This window comes from Pleurodeles waltl, chromosome 7 (genome assembly GCF_031143425.1).
Source record: "Pleurodeles waltl isolate 20211129_DDA chromosome 7, aPleWal1.hap1.20221129, whole genome shotgun sequence".
NCBI lineage: Eukaryota > Metazoa > Chordata > Amphibia > Caudata > Salamandridae > Pleurodeles > Pleurodeles waltl.
Window position 1 is genome coordinate 808,710,420 of NC_090446.1, and position 22,505 is coordinate 808,732,924.

The 22,505-nt window shown below is 40.1% G+C and overlaps 1 protein-coding gene across 1 annotated transcript in view; it reads left to right on the top strand.

The window, feature by feature from the left end:
* Positions 1-22,505, top strand: part of SLIT3 (slit guidance ligand 3) — an 892,819-nt gene that overhangs the window by 48,015 nt on the left and 822,299 nt on the right. The window contains exons 2-3 of the mRNA XM_069199342.1: positions 698-769; positions 14,054-14,125. Of these exons, the coding sequence (XP_069055443.1) occupies positions 698-769; positions 14,054-14,125 (144 nt within the window). The remainder of the gene's footprint in view (positions 1-697; positions 770-14,053; positions 14,126-22,505) is intronic.

Below are 22,505 nucleotides of genomic sequence, written 5' to 3' on the forward strand. Positions count from 1 at the left end.
ATGCTTTCTAGAAGGAAACACTCCTGCATTTTATGTGTAAATCAGTGACTCTGGTGGATCAGTTTTACAAAGAGAGAGCATATCTATATGTCATGGAAACCCTGAGCTGAATAACTGTGCAAGATTATGATCAAAATTATTCAGAAGCAATGGTTTTCTTTTAACATATTCAAAATCTGCAGCACCATACCTCCCATTCTAGCCAATTGTCCAACCTTAAGAATGTATCAAACAGCATGTGGGAAATATCTCGTGACTGCAGCATGACTTGAATGTCCTGGGCCATGCTAGCACATGTATGAATTAGTCCACCATGATGTTGCCAAATCAGTCTGATGTCCTATACTGCACGTGGTGTTGCAAGCAGGAGTCACCTGGGCCTTTTAGGCCTTGCCAGCATCACAATGCATGCCCTGTGGTACAAATTGTAAGAGACATGAACTGTCTATTGAACTTTTATTTACAAATGTGTTTAAAACACAAGAGAATGTGTTCCAGTGACCATTGTATTCATAGGATACTTCTGTGAAATTGGTTCACAATAAATGAGAAACACCATTAACCATTAATTGTTTAAGGAAAGCTGATATTGGTGCAGTGACATGGAGTTATCTCACAGATCTACAGCATTGATGATGTGACATGCTTCTGCCACATTCTACATTGCATATTGAATGGATTGTGTCTTCCATTGCAGAGACTTGGACAGAAATAATATCACCCGGATCACTAAGACTGACTTCGCTGGACTCAAGAACCTCCGAGTACTGTAAGTACAAATTGCATCTTTTATCTAAGAAACATTTTCAGATGAGAGTACTGCATTTTTAGTTGCATTCTGCCATTAACGGGTGTCGTAGGACACTGACTCGCAGGGAGGGCGTCACTGCAATGGTGATGGCCTCCCTCCCCACCCTATTACAAAGTTTCCGCCGGCCTGTCCTGAGTGACTCGGGAAATCTTGAAATAGACCATTCCTGCTGCGTTCAGTGCTAAGGGATAGCACTCGTCTCCCTTAAAGGAGCTGAGTGCTATCTCGTAGCACAGAGGGAGCCGACCAGCACCCTTGGATTCCACACTGTCAGCAGAGCAGACAGTGCGCATTCCAATGGTGCTGGGCAGGGGGCCCCCTGCACTTGTTCTCCACCAACCTTTTCATGGTCGGGAAACTCCCATGAAAAGGTTCCAATGCGGGACCCCCAAACTCACAGGAAGGAATCCACTGCCATGGCGTCCCGCCCCCACCCTATTACAAGGTTTTTTCCGGCCTGGCCTGGCTGACCAGGGAAACCTTGAAATAGAGCATTCCTGCCGGTCTGACTAATGGGAACAGTGCTACGAGATAGCACTCGTCTCCCTCAAAGAAGCTGATTACTATCTCATAGCACAGAGGGGGGCCGACCATCCTCCTCGGAATGCGCACTGTCTGCAAAGCAGACAGTGCGTATTCCGATGGTGCTGGGAAGGGCCCTACCTGTGGCCCTCTGCACTTGTTCTCTGCCAGCCTCTTCATGGTAGGGAAGCCACCATGAAAAGGCTGCCAGAGAGCAAGGTTAGTTCAGCTCTGCCTTGGCTGATTACAACCAAGACTGCTGTATCCCCATTGGAATCATGGATCAGGGCGGGGACAGCAGTGGGTTGGGGGTCCGACCGTCAAACCTGTAATGTGGGGGTCCGACTGCAACAGCTGAGGTGGGCTGACTGTCACCGCGAGGTTGGCGGTCTTGTGACCACCAGTCTCGTAATAAGGTCCTCAGAATATGATCCTCTTGAAGAACTGCTTGATTATCAGATGGGGAGACATTATGTCAAGGCTTCCAGCTGGGGCATAGCGAGATGTCAATATCTGCAGATATTCAGGGAGAGCCTTAAAAGTGGGTTTGGTGTGGTTCCACTTATGGAGACATAAGCACATTCTTTCAGCCTGGCCATGTGTTTCTTGGGTAGACCAGAGAACATTATGTTATGGTAGTTCAGGTGTACCATGATGTAGGAACTCATCAGGTTGACTTCTAACTGTTTTTTAGAATGGGAGGACTTTTTAACAGGGCTGGAATAGAACCCAAATCAGCCATCCCAAGATGGTTCAGTTCAGCTCCACACAGGAGGCTGCAACGAGCATTAGGTCATTGAGGCTTTCATGCTTGGTCTCAATGCAGCTTCCTCGTACACAGCCTAGTGGGAAAATACCAGCGTGGCGGAATACTCAATTTGACCTTCTCTTTCGAAGTTTTGAGAACTGCTGATAGATGCTCTTTGAAACTGCCTTGACGTGAGGAGCTGAAATATACAAAATGGAAGCATACAAAAAATGAGCAAACGTCTTTTCTGCATCAAAAATATCTTCAGATTCTTCACTTTTTAGGAACTAAAGGCGGTAACCTAATGCCTGTCTATGTTCAATATAATTAGAAGATAGTGTATTCTGGTACAATTTTTGGTCAGGCACTGCAATGAACTATGTAGCAAACTTCTAGTGCAGTGATAGGAACAGGACCTCAATTACAATAGTAAATATAACCCTCTTTAATGTATGCATTTTCTGTGGTTGGAGATTGACTAGTAAACTACACCCTTTTTATCATTGAACTTTCCTAATTTTTTGTTGGGTTGGAGTTAAAAAAAAGTAAATGTCATTCCCTTGATGTATGCACTTTCCTATATGTCTGAAGGGCTGGAGATAGAATAGTAAATTTCACCTCTTTAACTTACTCATGTTTCCCAATTTAACTGGAGTGGCATTATAAAAGTACATCTCACCGCTTTGATTTACGTCATTTTTGTAATGTTTGTAGGGCTTCAGCTAAAATAGTAAATCTCACCCTTTACATTTATGAACTTTCACCAAATGTAGATGGATTGGAGTTAGAATAATAAATCTCACACATCCGGTTGCACTTTTCTCACTGTTTGAGAGGCTGAAATTAGTATAGTACATTTCTTGAACTTTTGCACGTTCCACAATTATTGCTAGACTCGAGTTAGAAGAGCAAACCTCACTCCTTTGAATTAATGCAATTTCTCAAATTTCAGTTGAATTAGAGGTAAAATTTGAGACAGTGTATATATTCCACTCCACCGGCAGAATTGGCGGCGTTTCGGCCACTCTTCGTTATGCTTGAAACTCGGAGTTCCGGCCAAATACCCCCAAATACCCCCCGAGGCAGAGTTTGTTCTGATAGGAGCCTTGAAAACAGTAAGTTGGCAAGCACCAGCGAGATTTGGCATCCCCTAGCTTCATTTTCAGTCACTAGGAGGGCACCTGGTGAGATTTCTCCAACCTGGGCAGTTACAATAAGGCAAGAAGCCTGCTGCTTAAGTAGGAAAGAGGGGCAGCAAAATCATCTCGGGAAGCTGTGCCTTCTGGCATGCCGCTTGGTGCCATTCATGCTGATTTTTCAGTGCCAAACGAGCTCCAGGGTCTAAATCGCAGTGTGAGCAATACTACATGACTATTTCTGCCCATTTGCAGAATTCCACTGAATCTTGCAGAGTTGTTTTGTAACTCAGTGAAATTCCATGGAGTAAAACTCCATGAGTTCTGTTCTGGCCTAATTAGAATATTAAATCTCTCCCCCTTGATTTGTGCATTTTCTGAAAGGGTAAAAAGGGGGTTTGGCCTACCATGAGGTGAACAACTTTGTGTCAAGATTTAACAAAGTTTCCAAAAATGCAGAAACACCAACATTGACATATCTGAGGTATTGACCAGTGATCGTGACTACAAACATATTGGCAAAAACCCAGATTATTATATCAAAAATGCTTATTTTCCACACAGATAAAAAATAATCTTCACATACATTTTCAAACTGCACAGTCAAATTGTAGCATGTAAGATAGATGTGAAAGAGGATCCTTTTAGACTAGAATTTGATTCTCATGTATTCCATCTGTACAACAGTACCACGGCCAACATATATTTTGCAGGTCAACTCTCTCTTTAACAAGGATCTGTTGGTCTTATTTTGAACACTTTGATTTTATGAAATATGGTTCTTATGATGTGAATGGGACATTGTCAGGAGGGGCCATTCTTCAAGTGACACACAAGTGTTTGATGCCTTAATATGGGCATTAATTAATCATTCTACCCCTGGGATAATCAGTCAGGTCTGTTAGAATTAACTCTCTATGACTTAAGTGGTTGTCTTACTTTGTACTATTCAGATATTAAGAGTATCAAGTATTAACATTTCCCTCTGAGAAATGGGGAATGACAGAACCTGCTATTGATCATGCTTATAATTTATCATATGTGCAACATATTAAATATTGGTTTGGAAAAAGGAAACCTTTCTGCACATGCACATTGAAAGTGAAATTGTAGATCCAATCCTATAGGAAACAAGACTACTGGGAAATCATAATAGACTCAGAGAGCACATGAATCCAGTTGACCGCATGTGTGGGCCTTGTATAACGTGGCGTCATATTATTAAATTTATTATGTCACCTAATATTGCGTTAGCTCATAACCCCAAGATAAATGCTATGTTTAAACCTAAAGCTATATCAGAACTTGGGGATTACAAAGTTGGGTCATTTATAGAAAAAAACACAGATGTATAGTTTGTTTAAATAAGTTGGGGGCATGACGAGTCTGGATATCTTTTCATACTTCAAGATGCTAAATATTTTTAAGACAGATGCCAGATGGTTCACAGAGGAACATAGACCTTTTCATGCCCTGACTAAGATAACAACAGTGTAAAGAATAAGAAAACAGACTTTGATATTATACAAAGATGTCAGCAACCTAGCAAGCAAGCCCTGAAGTTCCCCAGAAGAGTCAGGGAGAGAGACTTGCCCATCAGGATTACTCAAGACGAACGACTATTCTTCCATTCCCAAACCAAAATGTGTCTCAGTAAACAGTAAACAAAAGCTGGTGCATTTTAAATGCTTACATCAAATGTAATTCACCAGTAATAATATTCAAAATCAGACTAAGACACAATGATAAATGCTGTAGATGTAGAACAACAGGTATTGACTTCATGCATTTGGCTGGGTAATGCCATAACGCTGCAAAGTACTAGAGGGAAATATTTGCAGTGTGTACTGAAATGATAAACATAACGATGCAGCCATCACACTTGGTGGCCTTCTGGGGATAGAATGGCTGATAATAAGAGGGAGTACACTGCCCTGGCACTTTCAACCAACAATCATTTTTTTAAGGAGGGCAGGAAGAAATTTGAAAACTCTTAAACAATGGTTGGTAGATTTGGTGTTTTGTATTGTGAAACACGATACATGCTATTGCTGGTTATCTCCTGCATGAGGATATAAGGGATCCTCTGAGGCTTTATCCTCTCACAAATAATCTGAACAGAAAGACTGGAAGGGAAAAAGGATAGGAGCCACCTTCATAACAGAAAATGAGAGAACGGGAATACGCATGCCTTATCACTATACGCGGACGATGTCCTGCTCTGCATTCAGGACACGTGTGTTGACACTACCCGCTTGAGAGCCACCTTCCATGACTTTGAAGCAGCAGCTGATCTCTGGGTCAACTGGGGAAAGTCTTACAACTTCCCATTCAGGAAAGAGGCTCCACTGCACTTGGACATCATTGGTCCAGCACCCCTAACTTGGCAGGCCATGGCTCCGCACTACCTGGACAACCTCTTTGAGGGCAACCTTCACAAAGCATACACCTCCATGCACTCTCAGGTGCGATCCTGGCAGAAACTCCCTCTGGCCCTCACTGGAAAATTTGGACTGTCTAAAATGATCGTCCTCCTCAGGCTGCTTTACTTCTTTGTCAACCCACCCATTTTCCCTCCACAAAGCTTCTTTCCAGCCCTAGAACAGCTGCTAGGCGACCTGTTCTGGAATATGGGCAGACACCGGGTAGCTCGTCACAAATTATAACTACCAGTGTCCCAGGGAGGTCTTGGTGCCCCGTCATTTGAATCTTACTACTTTTCGGCCCAACTCCAATGGGTACCTCATTCACAAATATATGCTTTGGCAGCTCTTTCACCTCACTATCAAATTACACCACTCCTGGTTACTCTTAGGTTGGGTAGCCCGCAAATGTCTCACTAGAACTTTTCCCCTGACCAGCAAGGTCATAGCCTATGCCCCAAATATTCCACTGTTGGGATTCCTTAGCATGGCAGGCCCTTTCATGACTGATCAGTTATCGGAATGGCAAGCCCATGGGATGAAACACTGGGGGGCCTGTTCCGAGACGGTCAGCTCTTGACCTTTGCCCAGCTTCAACAAGACTGTGCTATCCCCCGGGCAGTTTCTTCTGCAAGGGCTCCTCCTGGCCTCCATGTGCTCGCTATGGGGACCCCTTACAGAAGAGCCACCCTAGCGCGAGGTAATACATACGCTGTACTTAATGGGACACGGCTGCCACCTTATTAGGTGGCTCTATGAAGCCACCAGAGCACATATAGATGCCCCCCTTAACCTCCTCTGGCAGAGCTGGGAGGAGGATATCGGGAGGCCATTACATGACTCGATGTGGGCCAGGGCACAGGATTTCCCCAAGACCATATTATGCAAGTTTCAAAATAATTCACTATATGCTCTTCCACTGCACCTATTTGACCCCCCATGCCTAAATAAACTATTCCTGGTGGCCGAGTTAACATGCCAACGATGCCCTCAAGCTACAGCAGATCTCCAACATATGTTTTGGTCCTGTCCAGCGCTCCAGCACTACTGGGATGAAATTCACACCACCATAGGCACGGTCACTGAGCTGGACACGCTCAAAACATGGACAACCACAGCATTGGGACTATTCTTCTGCCGTAAACACCAGGCAATAAGGACCAGTTTTGCCAATCTAGCCCTCCTATTAGCCAAACACCTTGTAGCGATGCTTCGGAAGCCCCCCCCCAATTTAAGTGGAATACCACACTGTCCCGATGGGGAGAGGTGGAGAGAAAGAAGCCTGCCGCATACGGAGATGTCCCATTCCGGCGGCTTGAAACACCATGCTCCTTCAGTTCAAAGAACACATGGCAGAAAGCTCCCCCCTCTGCACCCCTTCACACTGAATCAGTGAAGCCTCAAACCTCAGGGCAAGTACCCCTTATGTACACATGTAGTTGCCCCCCACGTGGGAATTCCCCTCAGCTACTTTCCCAATCGCCAGGTACATTATCTTACATTATCTTACTACAGCGCCTTGAGACCCTCACGGGTGAGTAGTGCTCTTTACAAATCGCTGATTGATTGATTGATTATCTAACACTACCAAACCTCACTCCCCAGTTGACAACCCCTCCCTTCCCTCCTACTCCTAGTTCTGACACTCAATTTACAATTTGCTCTTATACTTAAGTCTCACATGCAGCTGCCACTGTGACAGTTTACACAAATAACTTGCAAATGACAGTGCTAGAAAAGGGCACGCTGCAACCGTGAATGACTAACGAAATAACTAACGAACCAATAACCGTATCCTTGCTCTTGTCATGTTCACAGATTACAGTATGTTTCAAATGTAATGTCAGTGCAAAATGCAAAAACCAATAAAAAGATTTGAAAAAAAAAATACACAACAGTGAACAAGAGATGCATCACGATGAGTTGAGATGAGATTAAGCAAATGGAGGGGGAGAGATAGGAAGATGAAATAATGACCAAAGTTCAAAATGGAGCCTGTTAAAATGATTATAAATGTATTTGTTACTTGTGATAATGTGTTTTTGTTGTAAACTGCTATGTGTACATAACAACTGAAATTAACAATGTTTTATGCTTTGTGAATGCTTTGTCATACACCTGTTGTTGATATCATCGATGTATGTTTAATTTATTACTTTAGACACCAAAACATCGTTTGACCACAATATTGCGGTGAAAATATCTTGACAGTGAAAATATAGATGGATATAATATTAACGGAAAGATATATTTTTTTTCTTATTTGTAATAATATTGATATTTAAACTATTGTTTCTTAAACTATTAAGGTGTTTAATATAGTACATCCTAGTGTTCTAGTTTGTAATTTTTCTAGTTTTTTAAAAAATATCCTTAACTTTTGATTTGTTTGTGATGTTATTTTTTTTATACTTGCATTTTAAATGTTTTCAGACTGTGGGTTATTTTTGGGGTTAGCTTTAGCAGTAATTTATTGAAAATGTTGACATAAATTATGAATTCATGATTTTATTATTAGTCTGTATTTATAATAGTATATCTCACTCCCTTTATTTATGCACTTTCCTCAATTTTAGTTGGATTGGAGGTAGAATAGCAATTCCCACTACCTCAAGTTATGCACTTTCCCCAATGGTTGCTGGCCTGGAGTAAAATAGGAAATCCTAACCCCAGTTGTTGCTGGATTGGAGTCAGCAAATCTCACCCCCTTGATTTAGTACTTTCCATATCTCAGCCCCTTTAATTTATGCACTTTGTCAAATTATTGTTACTGGTTTTAGAGTAGTAAATCTCAACCTTTCTAGTTTTCTGCTTTGCCCAATTTCATTTAGATTGGAGTTAGAGTAATGTATCTGCCTTCTTGATTCATGTACTTTCCCCATTGTTTGTAGGGCTGGAATTAAAATAAAAAATCGAACCCATTTTTTGTATGTACGTTCCCAATTTTCCTTGGATTGGAGTCAGAATAGTAATCCTCAATACTCCTAGACATACACTTCCCCAATGAATGTTAGACTTGTGTTAGACTAGAAAATCACATCTTTCATTTATGCACTTTTCTCTACTTCAAATATATTCCTAGGTATTAAATATTTGTTATGTATATTTTGATTAAATATAATGTTATGTTTAGTATACTAACGGCCTCCATTCTATATTCTGTAGATAGTTTTGTACTTTCTATTCTTTCATCTGTAGATATTTGTTTATAGGATGTGCTTTTGTAAACTCATTCAGTGATGGAATATTCTGACCCAATAGTGCTAGAATTGTGTAATATGATGATATATTTTGACTCATATTGGAAGAATGGGAAGTTATTGAATGGTACAATGACATATTCTTGCATGTAGCTTGTTCAGTGCATTGAATGTTCAGCACAGTTAAGGAATTTATCCATACATTTTAGAGGTGACTATAATTATTATTGTCCTTAATCAAGCAATAATCATTTGTCTGTTAATTGACTAGAATAATCTAATCACTTCTGTTGTGAATACCATGTGGGATGTAATCAATCACTGGAGTCAGCTGCACAAAACACATTTTGGAATATTATATTCTTTAGTATATTCACTTAAGTGTTTAGTTGCATAAGCTGAATTTTGAAATCTCTTGTGCCAACATGTTGAAAAGTACAAAACTGGTTGTCAAGGAAATTAATTGGGATTTCAGTCTCCAATTGTATGCCAGCAAAAAGCAGATCTAATTGATTTACGTAGCTGTTATGACTGGATCAAAAGCTTAGTGCATCAGATTAGACTTAATTTCCAGATGCACTGTGACAGACTGTGAATAATATGTCACTTTCATTTTGTTGGGTGGTCGAAGTTAAATAAGGTGAAGGTTTCATGCCAATTAGTTCCATATGGGATCACAAAGTGTTTTCTTCTTTGTCTCAGCACATTCTTTGTTCCATCAATAGAAACTGTAGGCCTGATTTAGACTTTGGAGGACATTATTTAAGTTGTCCTCCGGTTCTAGAGTCCTCTGCTGGCCCAGCAGACAACTCTAGTCATTGACGGGAACTGTTGCCACGGCGGTTTCTGTGGATAAGCAAAACGTTTGACAGACAGATCTGTCAAACGTGATAGCAACCCATCAAACTTTTAACAAGTTTTTGTTTCTTCAAAAACAAAATCTCAAATTGGTATTTTATTTTTGAAATAAACAAAAACTAATTACCTCACACCATGGAAGTTGGCTTCCGTGGTGTGGGGGTCACTTAAACATTTTTACTTCCCCGTACTGCCACCTTTTTCAAAAGCTGTCAATTTGGCTAATTAAACATTTTTCACTTTCCTGTGTACTTTGCCATAGGAAAACTCCAGAGTCAAGGTGGAGAGCTGTCTTTGGTAAACTATAAGGATACATTAGAAATGTTTAATAGTTATAATAAACTAGTAAACATAGATTTATGTTAAACTATAGTGTTAATCCATATATATATATGTATATGTATAAAAACAAAACCTTATTCCTCAATAAGGAAACCGGCACTCCGTGAATGTGCAAAATCAGGTTTAATATGACCAAACAGGAATGCGTTTCGGCGTCTCCGCCTTTCTCAACCTATACATATATATATGACAGAGAATTAAATTAGACATGCTGCAGCACTAATACATTAATTTTTAAATTAAAACATTAATTAACTTAAAAGACTGGAATTAAATAAAATATTTTTCTGTAGTTTAAATTAAAAAAAATAATGTCAACCTAAAGTAAAATAAATGTTTATATTTCTTCTTCTTCTTCTTCTTCTTCTTCTTCTTCTTATTATTATTATTATTATTATTATTATTATTATTATTATTATTATTATTAAAAGTAATGTGTAGGATTAATGAGAAGTCATTTAATTACAGTTTATTAAAAGTTATTATTACATTCATTTTTAAATTAAAAATATATTTTATTGTAACCTGTTTTTCAACATTAAATTGTATTTATTTATATTCTTAACTATTTTAAATAATCTAATAAACTTAATATTATTTCTTAGAGGGCTTTATTTTAAGTCTGTGTCTCCATTATTTACTACTGCTGTTTCTTTTATTGCACTAGTAACCTACACTTGTAAGTGTGCTCCACCCACTTTTACATTGGGTAGAGACTTGTAAGGCTACACTTTTGAGTAACTTTGCACTTGGAGCTTTGTTAATAGCCGAAATTAGGAAAGATTCTAAAAAATATAAGAGCAAATTACATGTATAAATTACTCACAAATGTACATTTTATTTGTAAATAAACCAGAAACAGACCATTTTTATGAATTATGGCTCATTTTGACCTTCCCTCCATTCACTACTAATCAAAAGGGCCTGCAGCCTGGGATATTACCATTTAGGACCCAGTAGCCCGACTATTCTACGCTCTTCTTTTAGGGTCTCTTGCTTGTATCCTAATTGTTAACATGACTTAAAAGATTTAAACTATGCTTATACAGCTATTTCTTTGTCCCGGACCAGCTAGAAAATACCAGCTGTGCTACACAGATCACAACTGTTCTTACAGTTCACTCACATGGCATTTTCTCAATATGCAACGTGTCTATGAGAGTGTGATGAGTGGGACCTATATGCTAAAAGATCAAATGGGGGCATTTTATTTGGATCATTCTAAAGTAATATAACTATGAATCTAAGCTCACTGCATTGCTATTCTTTTCTGTTATATATTACAGTATGTTTAACTGGACTTTTCATGTAGCTAAGTCATCCACCGTCACCGAGAGAAAATGTACCAGCCAAGCACCCCCCTCAGACTGCATTTTCTGTAACAATTCTCCTAGCAATCTCCATGCAATACATGCCTGTCACTCAGAGCATGTCTCTTTGTCACATGAGACACAGCAAAAAAGGTGACAGTGCATATCTATGCAATGTTATTTTTAACTGCTATGTTTGGGTTTGGTGCAAAGCAAATAGATACAGGGAGACTGCATTTCATCCGAAAAGCTTGACTACTCGAGGAGTTCTGTTTCACCTACTCATAAATACCTTTGTGAAACCATCTCATTGTAGCCATAAGTATGAAAGAAGTTGTAATTCTTTATCAGGTTGTGGATTGCAGTATTGTTGTACGTACTAGGAATGAATACTTTATTTCTTGTAATAGATATTGACAGTCCTCAACTGCTTCCTTCACTAAATAGAGCTAGGTCCCTTTGATGCAACAAATGAAAGAGATGTTCATAAACTCTGGTAATAAGTCAGTGTTCAATGAAGTCCTTCATTTTTAGCATGCAACATATCGGTCCATTTCCAAACATAGTATTATGTATAACGTACATACCTATATATACCTATAGATACCTTCTCTGCCACTTTTAGCTTCAGTGCATAAAATAAATTGAGTCACATAATTGTTTGTTGTTTTCTATATTGACTGTGATCAGTCACATTAGGCTTACTTGGGATGATACTGGAAAGAGGTGTCTGCTTACTTATTTTAGGGGAGGCACAGTCCATATCATGGTCTGAAAGCTGCTTTCGACTTTCTGCTGCAGCAAACATTGTGATGCCAGAGATCAACTGCAACAACTTCATCTATAAAGTAGTGATGTCACATCAACATTGCAATAATAAAATATGCACTGTAATTAATTATCTGTATGCAAAAGTCTTTTGTGGGCCATCCAAAACCTTACAATGGGTTTAGAACCTTCCCTTTGCTTAATAATTGTTTGCTTTGTTATTATGATTTACTTCTTATTCAATGGATTTCCTTCCTCTTGTGTTTGTCTCTTCCCTGAAGCATAGCTTTGTTATCATTCTTTTCATTGTTGTCTTTCCAATGCTGGGATTTAGGGAACTACCTTTTTTTTGTTTAAGTAAGCACTCCAATCATGTGCTTCGATCATCTGTTGTTTACCTCCACCAGGGTCTGCTTTTGCTTTTCTACCCCTCATGGTAATTTTTGTGTTTTACTTTTCTGGGAGGGCCTGTCAGCTTCTATTTGCTGCTGGGTTGCTCCACTTTCTAAACAGCTCTTTCAGATGCCTTGGTTGCTTACTCACTCCTTCACCCACATCCCATTGCTTGTCCCTTGGTATACCCAATGCTCCCCTTCATTGCTGCCCTCCAGTCACAGATGTTTTAATATATTTTTATTTATTTACAATATTTAGAGGCAGGCAGCTCTGCTATCTCAAAAGCACAATCACATAACAAAATTGCAGTTCTTTGAATTTACCAACTTAAGTGGCATCTACCATCTTCAATATGAAAAGTCCATAGTTGTGCACATGTATTGTGACATATGCATGGTCATACAAGTGCACACTACAGAATGATGCTGGCAGAGTAGTTGCAGCGTCAACATGCCATTTTGTTTTCTTTTTCTTTTTTTTATGGTGATGCTGCACAGCTTTGCATCAGCAAATACCACGCTAACAGGTCATCAAGGCAAGCATTATTGGCTTTTCCAGTGCTTATTTATGTAGATACTGCAGACTTCTAATAACGTAGCTGTGGCCACTGAAACTAAGCCACACCTGAATTAAAAGCCTCAATCAGTGAGACACCGGTCTTGGGTTGCTTGCGTTCCGGTTCAGAAAGGCCTTAGCTTGACGGTTTGTGCTATATGATTCCGATTGGAGTAGGGCTAACCAAGGCTGATTTGCATATGGCTGGGTCTAATCTGAGTTGGCATAGTGGGCAAGAGAATGATGGGTTGAAATGCTACCCTAAGCGATTGCCAACAGCTGGACAAATTGTAAGCATTCCTCACCTTCACCTTTTGTGGGTTTTGGGGCTATGAATTTATATTCTGCGCATAGTGGGAGGAGATGGATGGTTCTGCGTGAGGCACAAAAGGATTCTAATTGTTTTATGCAGTCTTACAGCTGTGTCAGTGTCCTGAGTGTGGCAAAGGAAAATGCACGCCTTACCCTATTTCAGCGTCCCTACAGGGAAATGAACATTATTTCCTATGCTTTTTTGGTGGTATTGCCTGCCAGTATCAGATTAGTTGAGGCTATGGTTCCTTTTAGGTCTTAATAGTCTGGCCTGCATGTTTCCCATTAACACTTTGTGACCTGTCTTCATAACACTAATCAATAGGCTCTGAGTATGTATGGACGGAGATTCGTGGTAATGTAAAATCCATATGTTCTCTTCTCTGCGGATGTCAAAAATGAGTGAATTACTGCTAACAAAATTACCAATGTCAGAAAATGCTTTACTACAATATAGGGGTGGCAGTTTTGCCAGTTGTAATCGTGCTGATGTAGTATTTGCCGTACGTTCGGTGATCTACGTATTTACATCACTGCTCGCCTTTAATCAATCCCCACTCCTTTTGTTGCTTATGGCCAAGCACTTTTAATGTAGACAAAAAAAATACACACACACATAACACAATGCTATATTGGTTGTATATTCTAAGTCCCTTTTTACTTTCATTGCAGCCATTTGGAAGATAATCAGATCAGTGTCATCGAACGTGGTGCTTTTCAGGACCTAAAGCAACTGGAGCGTCTGTAAGTATGGCACACCCATACACGATCACTATTTACCTTTAAAAGAATTCACATTTTTCTCTTCCCGTACTGCAACTAAAACAATACACGGAACTCACAGTCTGGAAAAGAACCGCGGTATATTTTGGCAATCATTCTGGGTCGGTTGGCCACCCCCCTGCGTGTTACTGCGGACACTCTTTCGAGCCCTGAACTTTTGTTTGGTAGCCCAGTGCTTTCTGGATATTGTAGTCTGGTTTGGCTTCCAGTGAACTAATTGATTTGTAGGTGAAAAGTTCACCCTAATTATTCTAGTCTAGATACAAATGTAATATAATATATACACTTTCAGCCTAAAAAGTTTCCATGGTTTTGCTGTGTATGTGGCTGTTTTGGTCCAGATTCTCGGTCACTGCAGTTATTGAGCAGAAGGAAGATTTCATTTGTGCCTCTTCCCATCCGCACAATAGAAAATTCCAATCTGGGTCTGGTTTATAGCTACATTTAAAGAAAAACTCTAGCAGTGTTATTCTTTGATTGATCGACATTACTGAAAGCTGCTGGCTTGAGACTGACTCAACATCTTTCTGTCATGGACAGATTCTGTTTTTACAGCGCTGGCTTCCAGACAAAAATGTACTCCCACAACATTTTAAAGGGGAACACAAGCCAATTTTATTTTATAGTCGGAGCCGTTCGTTCCTTCTAACCGCCCCAAGGCTTACTTCTATTTTTTAAGTTCCCGAGGCGGGGTGCACGTATTTTATTTTGTGGAGCTGATCACAATTATGGAGCTAGAGGCTGCAATTCTAATTCAACTGATATTTTCAAGAATGTCAAGAAAGTGCAGTGTTATCATTAAAGCTAACCACCCCCTTCCTACCCATCATCTGAATGTCTGTCACCCCCCCCGTGGTGATGCCTAATGTGAGAGTAATACGAAAGGTCAGGTGGCTTCAAGTCCAACCTGAACACATAGGTCTAACCCCAGATATCCCACCTCTTAACAGGAAGTGCCAGCTCCTCTGCAGGAAGTCCCACCTTCTACACAGGAAACATCATCCCCTAACAACTGCAGCTTAGAGTTCAGTGATTCCTGCATTGCAACACTATGCAGCCTCCCGTTCTATAATCAGACTATATTTGATGATATACCTATTCTGTAAGAGCAGGCACTAGAAACAGGAAAGGCACTGGAGAGGTCAGAAAGGAAGTGTTCACCTTCAAATGGAAAAAGAAAAAACACTTAGATGCTTGCAGTCATCTGCTTAAAACAAATTAAATTGTCTCTCTATTTTTAATTGAAAATAATTTTTAAAATTTTCTGTTTTCTTATTTACGATTAATTATTTTCAGAAATAAATAGGTTTTATTTTTAGGAACTGAAGCATATTGTCTGCTTTTCAAGATAATGATTAGGTAGAAATGTAAAATATCATAACTCAAACATTATATTTTCTTTTCAACTGTTTTACTCTGTAGTTTCTTTGTAAGTCTCTATCTAGACCAGATAACATAGCGCTGGTTTTAATTTCATTTATGATTGACATTCACTTGTTAAATGGATAACAGTCCATTGCTCATAGAGTATCTTAAAGTGGACAGCAGAGGATAGAGGACATAGAGCCTCATTACGAGTCTGGCGATCACTAGACTGCCATACTCGTGGATGGCGGTCAGACCACTGCCAATACAGCGGTCCGAGCGCCACATTACAAACCTGGTGATCGGGCCTCTAAGGAACCACCAACTCTGCCAGAATCAGAGATCTCTGCCGTCTGGCGATAGGTGGTGGTCCTAATTTGCCAGGGCAGCGCTGCCCTGGGGATTATGACCTCATTCTCTGCCAGCCGGTAGCACTGCCATGAAAAGGCGTGTTGAGAATGGGTGCATGGGCAGTGCAGGGACCCGCAGACCAGCACCCTCGCAATGTTCAGTGTCTGCTTTGCAGACAGTGAACATTGTGAGGTTGCTGGTGCACCCTTCAGGCTATATTATTGTACCCGGCTTGATTACGAGCCGGAGACAATGCTGCAGCCTGTTTCCAGCTAGGTCAGAGGGCGGAAACTCAGGGTCCGCCCGCTGACCTAGCGAGAAATTATTAATAACTCCGACGGGGAGGTCGCGGCATAGGTTTTCCATCCGCCAAACTCCTCCAAGCTCAAAATTGGGCCCATAGTCTTACAATAGCAACCGAAAAGATAGAGAAAGGAGGGTGGAGGAAAGAGGTTCGAAAATGAAAGGACGAATAGGAAAAGAGGGGAGAGAGGAAATGGAAGAGAAGGAGGCAGAGCGAGACATGCAGCGACAACGAGTGAATGAAATAGATTTGGAGAGTAAAATACAGAGAACCTGATTACAAGTGGTATTTAGTATCTGTGCAGGGATCGCAAATACAACTTATGCAATGTTTTCAGTTGTGACCAACTCCCTCCCTTCATTAATCTGCTGCAGGTGAAACATGATAGAATTTAAGAAGAGGAAGAGACTAACAATTTCGCTACTTTAGGCACCAAAACTTCATATTATTGCTCAAAAGCACTTAAAATCTGATAATTACATGATCTGATTAATTCCAAAACACCTGGTTGTCGGACTTTTATCAGATGCGATTATTTAATCCAATACCCTCTCCTAGTAACCAGGCTCAGTAAAAGAGAGAATGTGAAAGACAGAAAAAGCCATGAAATAGAAAGGCATCGGAAAGGGATCTTAGCTTCCACATAAAGAAAAGCATGTGTCTTCTTGTCAGCAAGCGAGGAACAGAAAGTGCACTATTACACATAATCTCCAATCAGTAAATAAATAAAACAAACAACAGTAAAACATACTCTTGTAAATTTCCTTAAAGAAGAGAGAGCAAATAAAATGCAAAAGATGATGACTGCATTTAAGGATAAAAATCGCATGGTCATTTATATATACAATTGTAATTGTAATTTTATTTTTATAGTGCTTACTACCCCTGATGAGGTGTAGAAGAGCTTTTTGGTGCTAGAAAACATGCTTAGTCTTTTTTTTGGCCAGTGGTTTAGCGATAGGCTGCCATTTTAGAACTCTTTTCCATTTAGTTCATATTAAAACAACTTGCTGGTCAAATCATGTTTTATCACTATCTGCTGAAGAAAATGTCCAAGTCTCAGCCAAACCATTTTAAGGTGTTAGTCAATAACAGTATAGCCTCAATCATGCACTCAAAAGTATTGAAATAATTTGTAATTGTCACCCTGCACTTGAGATGCTTTGGAATGGGCATTACAACACCTACAACATACTACATTCCATCACCTATATTTTTGGGACCTCAATACCCTGACGAAAGCAGTGCAAGTGTGCACCTACATTTCCAGACTAAATATATTTTCATTGACATTTGAGCCTCAAAGAGAAACATCAACCGCTGCATGGAACAAGTAATGTAAAAGGCGATTTTACAATTATGGGTTTACTCAAATGTCTATACAAATATCATATGCAAAGTTGCACTATTGTAATCTGTTTAATCCAGAAATGCCAGTGCAAAATTGCACTGGGAAAAATTGTAATTTATGTAATGCGACTGATGCTTGCATCATCTTGCAACAGATGCCATTGAAGTGTACACTGTAATCATTCAAAAACATCTACTCAGAAGAAGAAATAGAAACTATATTTTGAGCTTTTTAACCCATTCCACAAAACAGAATTGGAGGGGATTGTTCCAGATCAGACTGCTTTTATTACTATACTATTTATATTTTTGCCATTTTGCAGATTACATATATTTGAATAAAGAAATAATTGAATAAGTAAATACATTTGCATGAATTGAAAAGCCATTGGCTTTGCCAATCCCTGTTAATCCTGTACAGAGCAGGTGCCTCCCTTTTGACCCAAAATTCACTTCCTGTAAAATATGGACATGTTTTTTGTGAAGCACATTTTTGTTTTGAAGGTAACAATTGCATAAGGTGTGTTGACATACTATAAATATAAATAATTAAAAGTAGAAAGAGAAATGTTCATGGAAAAATAAAGTTACGTTTGGGCATTAAAAAAAAGTTACATTTGGGCATAAAAATAGAGTTACTTTTGGGCATGTGCTGCAAAAGAGAAGATAGTGAACTCTACTAGTCTGGCACCAAGTGTAATCTCTAACACTGCAGGCTGCTGAGTAACCTCAGATTTGACTGAAACATTGCAGGACCAACTGCTCACTCTCAGTGCATTTTCGGTATCAATCAAATTAGTAGGTTGTATGATGGAACTACGCATGCTGGAAAAACGCATGGCTTAAAAAGGTGGTCAGAGCCACAACCATGTTGTTACCATGCATGCCTTTACCATGCATGCCTTAACAATGAATTTTTGTTGTAAAAGCATGCCTGCTAAAGGCATGTGTGGAAACAGAATGCAAACGGCATGTGTGGTTCAATCCCATACCACCGCCCACTCGCCCTGAATCCCAAAACAACCCCCAGCACTAATACCTAAACTACAACGACCCCTCCACCCACTCGGAGACCTAAAATAAAACTAGTTCTAACCCCCACCCCACCCCTATAAACTTAAGTACCTCTACCCCCACACATCCTAAACCTAAAAAAAACTCCCCCAAACCTACCCCATATAAGTAAACTACCCCAACACCCGCACCTACCCTGAGTCCTAAAAAAAAAATGACCCGACCCCACCCCTAAAAATTAAATTACCCCAACACCCCCCACCGGCCCTGAGCCCTAAAAAAAAACTATCCCGACCATCCCACTCCAGCCCCTAAAAAGTAAATTACCCCAAGATCTGTAAAAAAAAAAAAAATACCCCCACCCCTGTCCCTAAAAACTAAAGCTGAAGTTCGCCAACACCCCCACGCGCCCATGGCCCTAAATCTACCCCTACCTCTAAAAACTACCTTGCCCAACCCCAGTTACCTCACTAGGGGCCATATGTACAAACACTTTTTCCCATAGACACAGAATGGGTAAAAACCTTTGCTACATCTGGCCCTAGGTCCTCTACCGATCCTTCCTCCTCTTCCCTCCTCCCCCTCCCTCCCTTCCTTAAACTTTCCCCACCCCTTTAAAATTAAAGTACCCCACCCCACCCTAAATCAGAAATATACCCAAACCCCCCATTTCCGCCCCTAAAAAATAAAAATAGCCTGATCCCTCCAAGCCCTTAAAAAATACCCCAAACCACTGCCCCTTAAAAAGAAATGCCCGCCTGAGCCCTCCACTCACCCCAATCCCTTAATCTACCCCTCACCCATCCCCCAGTCCCTCAACCCTCACCGTGTCCTCCCCATCCTTTCCCGAACAAAGCATGGCCTTTTCTGTGCCTTAACCACGCATATGCGTAGTTCAGCACATGCGTGGTTAAGGCACAGAAAAAGTAATGCGTTGTTTAGGCAAGCATGGTTACGCTTGCTTGGGAAGCGTCCATGTTGTTTACAACGCATAGTTGAGGATGTTTTCCACAGAACTATATTGTTACTCTGGCAACTGAATGCTACTGTATCGGCGTACCATAGTCAATCAACAAGTCTCTTTAGCTAGCCACTTGGGAAACCTGGTTGCTTGCTGGTAGTTAACGAGGACTTCAATATTAAAATATTCCACAACCACCGTAGACTCTAATGAACTGAGCACTGATTTATCTTCTACTAGTTCCAAGCAGTGTCCTCATGGTTTGATGATAGGGCTCATCTTTTCCTGAAGCTCCTAGTCAGCCACCTATGAAAGCAAGAGTTCATTTCAAACAAGTATACAGGATATAATCCATTGTAAAAACCAAAGTTCTGTATCACAGCACGGAAATAATTAAAGTAAAAGAAAGAAGACAGAGCAATCAATGGCAAATTTCAAAAGAGATATAATCCCAAAATACCTAAGAAAGGGCACATATTACCAGACCATCCAAATAAAATGCTCACTTAAAATCACTGAAGGCCAAAAATGAGCTCACTAGAGACTTTCAAACAGCAGGTTTGAATAAAACAAGATACCAAACACTTCCAAGGTGATTGGTCACAACTATTCTTACGAGTGTTGGAGAAATTTCACATTATTTAGCAAAGAAAGGGAACAGCCCAATAGCATCTAAATAATTTTCCGGATGAAACATTAAATAGCAAGCTGTCTAGTCATTAGCTCTGTTTTAACCTGAAATCATATTTTCCTTTCCTATCACTCTGGCTTCGGTTTCAATACATGGAAAATACGTTGAGTTCTGCATGCAATACATGGAAAACTTCAACAAGCAAGTTGCATATTTTAAGCTGTTTAGGAGGGTCCAGCAACTGCAAACGGCAAGGGTGCTGTTCCTTTGTATAAACACGGTGCACTTTTTATTTCGTTTCCTTGGAATGATAAATAAATAAATGACTGCCACATCATGAAATATGCATGCACTTGTTTGGTGACAACTATGTGTATGCATTATCATGCTGCGATTACAGTAGTGTCATGACACATACCTGTACAAGTATGATAACGCATGCATGCATTTACATAATCATGCTGAGCTTTTTTGCCAATGCTGTTCAACAATGCCAATTATGATTTTTTTCATTTTGCGGATGATGACCGACATCAGCAAAAGTAGCTGGCAAAACCAAAAGGCGAGACCCATTGGCTTTGCCAAAGCTTGTTCTTTCTGTGTGATTCCACTCTTGTGGGGAACCATATAAGGCTGCTCATTGAGGCCAGTGGAAGGATTTTGCCCACTCTGCGAAGTCATTTTGCCGATTGCTTCCTACTTCCCACACCCCATGGTCAATCCTGCTATTGTGAACTTGCCACATAAATTAACAAGTTAAAATTGAAACAATGGTTCAGGGTTGTGCCCAGAGATATAGATTTGCAAGGCTTTAATTTGAAAATGCAAGCTAACGCAAGCATTCCCAAATGTTGTTTGAATATGGTGCATGAACGAATGCTGTTCAGTAGATTGAAGCCAGCACTATTGGCATTGCCAATGCTGTGAAAAAGCAGGAAAAATGATTGTTTTCCGTACAGAATACATGTAGCAGATGAAGACCTCAATGTGACAATGCAATGATTCAGCATACCTTTCATATCTAAAATAGTCCCTCATGCATTCCGGCGGAACCATTTCCTAGAAGGTGGAAAGGTGTATCAAGGAGCCAGTAGATGAGGCAGAACAATTCTTCTGGAGGGAGCAAGAACTCTCTCTTTGTATATTTTAAAGAACTGGTAACAATAGCACCGAAAGGCAGCTGGTCTGTCAAACAAGAACTAAAAAGCGAAATCTGTTCTGCGCAGCGGCAGCCGCTGTTAGCCAGCATCTTTGGCAGCAGTCTATATTGAAAAGCTGGAGTAAATGAACATTACGATCTTTATATTGGATATATTGTGTGTCCTGAGTAAGGCAGAAATACAGCACAGTATTTGAACGTACACAGAGAAACCGTGATACAGCTGCATAGCTCCGAAGGCGCTTACATAAACAGTTTGATGAAAACTATAGATTACTTTCAAGCTCGTCTCCATAAACAGGCCCCACACAAACAGGAGCAACGTTTAAGATTAACAGTACTATCCAGTGAAGGATTCTTGAATACCTCCCGCATTATTCCTCTCTATAAACTCCTACCTGTGACCACCATGTGCCAGCTAGGCGTCAGCATTCCTTTCATATTACCTGGCATCGAAAACCTTCCTGGCAATCTCACTGTGCCGTGAAGCGAAGCTTTGGAATTTCACACGTCTGCGCACCACCTCTGTTAACCCTCCCCAAACGATGACAAGCAAGAACACAAACCAATCACCCTTCACTTAAGACTTCAGATGAAACCACCAATTGCAATCACTTGTCAAACACACTTTTCAGCCATCATTACATTCTGCATTATACACAGTGGATGACTTACAAAACACATATTACTCACTTCGAATTTTTCATTGGTATATTTAATAAGGCCAAGGTCAAATTAAAAGAATACGTCCAACTGGCTTTCTATTTCTTTACATTTGGTCAGAATAAATGCTTATCTTGGTATTTTTTTTAGCATCGGCTAATTTGGTTGCCTGTACAAAGTTGAATGAGAATCCTCGAAAGCGAAAAATGAATAACATTACCGAGAGCCACAGATACATTTAGGAAATAACTTCAGCACACCTTGCCCTTTCCATTCGTCCACAACAATGTCTTTTTTCAAGATATCACCGTAGAAAATTCCCTCAGCTCCCTGTGTGTCTTCTGTAGGCAAGTTTCTATGCACTAACTCTTTTTGCAAATGTCACATGAGCAGGGTTTAGACTGGAAGTAAAGTAGAATTTAACTTTCCTTTGGTGTCAGTAGAATCCATAACAAAAGGCCTATTTTCTGGCCTCTTTTCTAGCCACTGGAAGGTGGAAGATGCTCTTAATATTTCACTTTCAGTGTCTAGTTTAGACCTTTA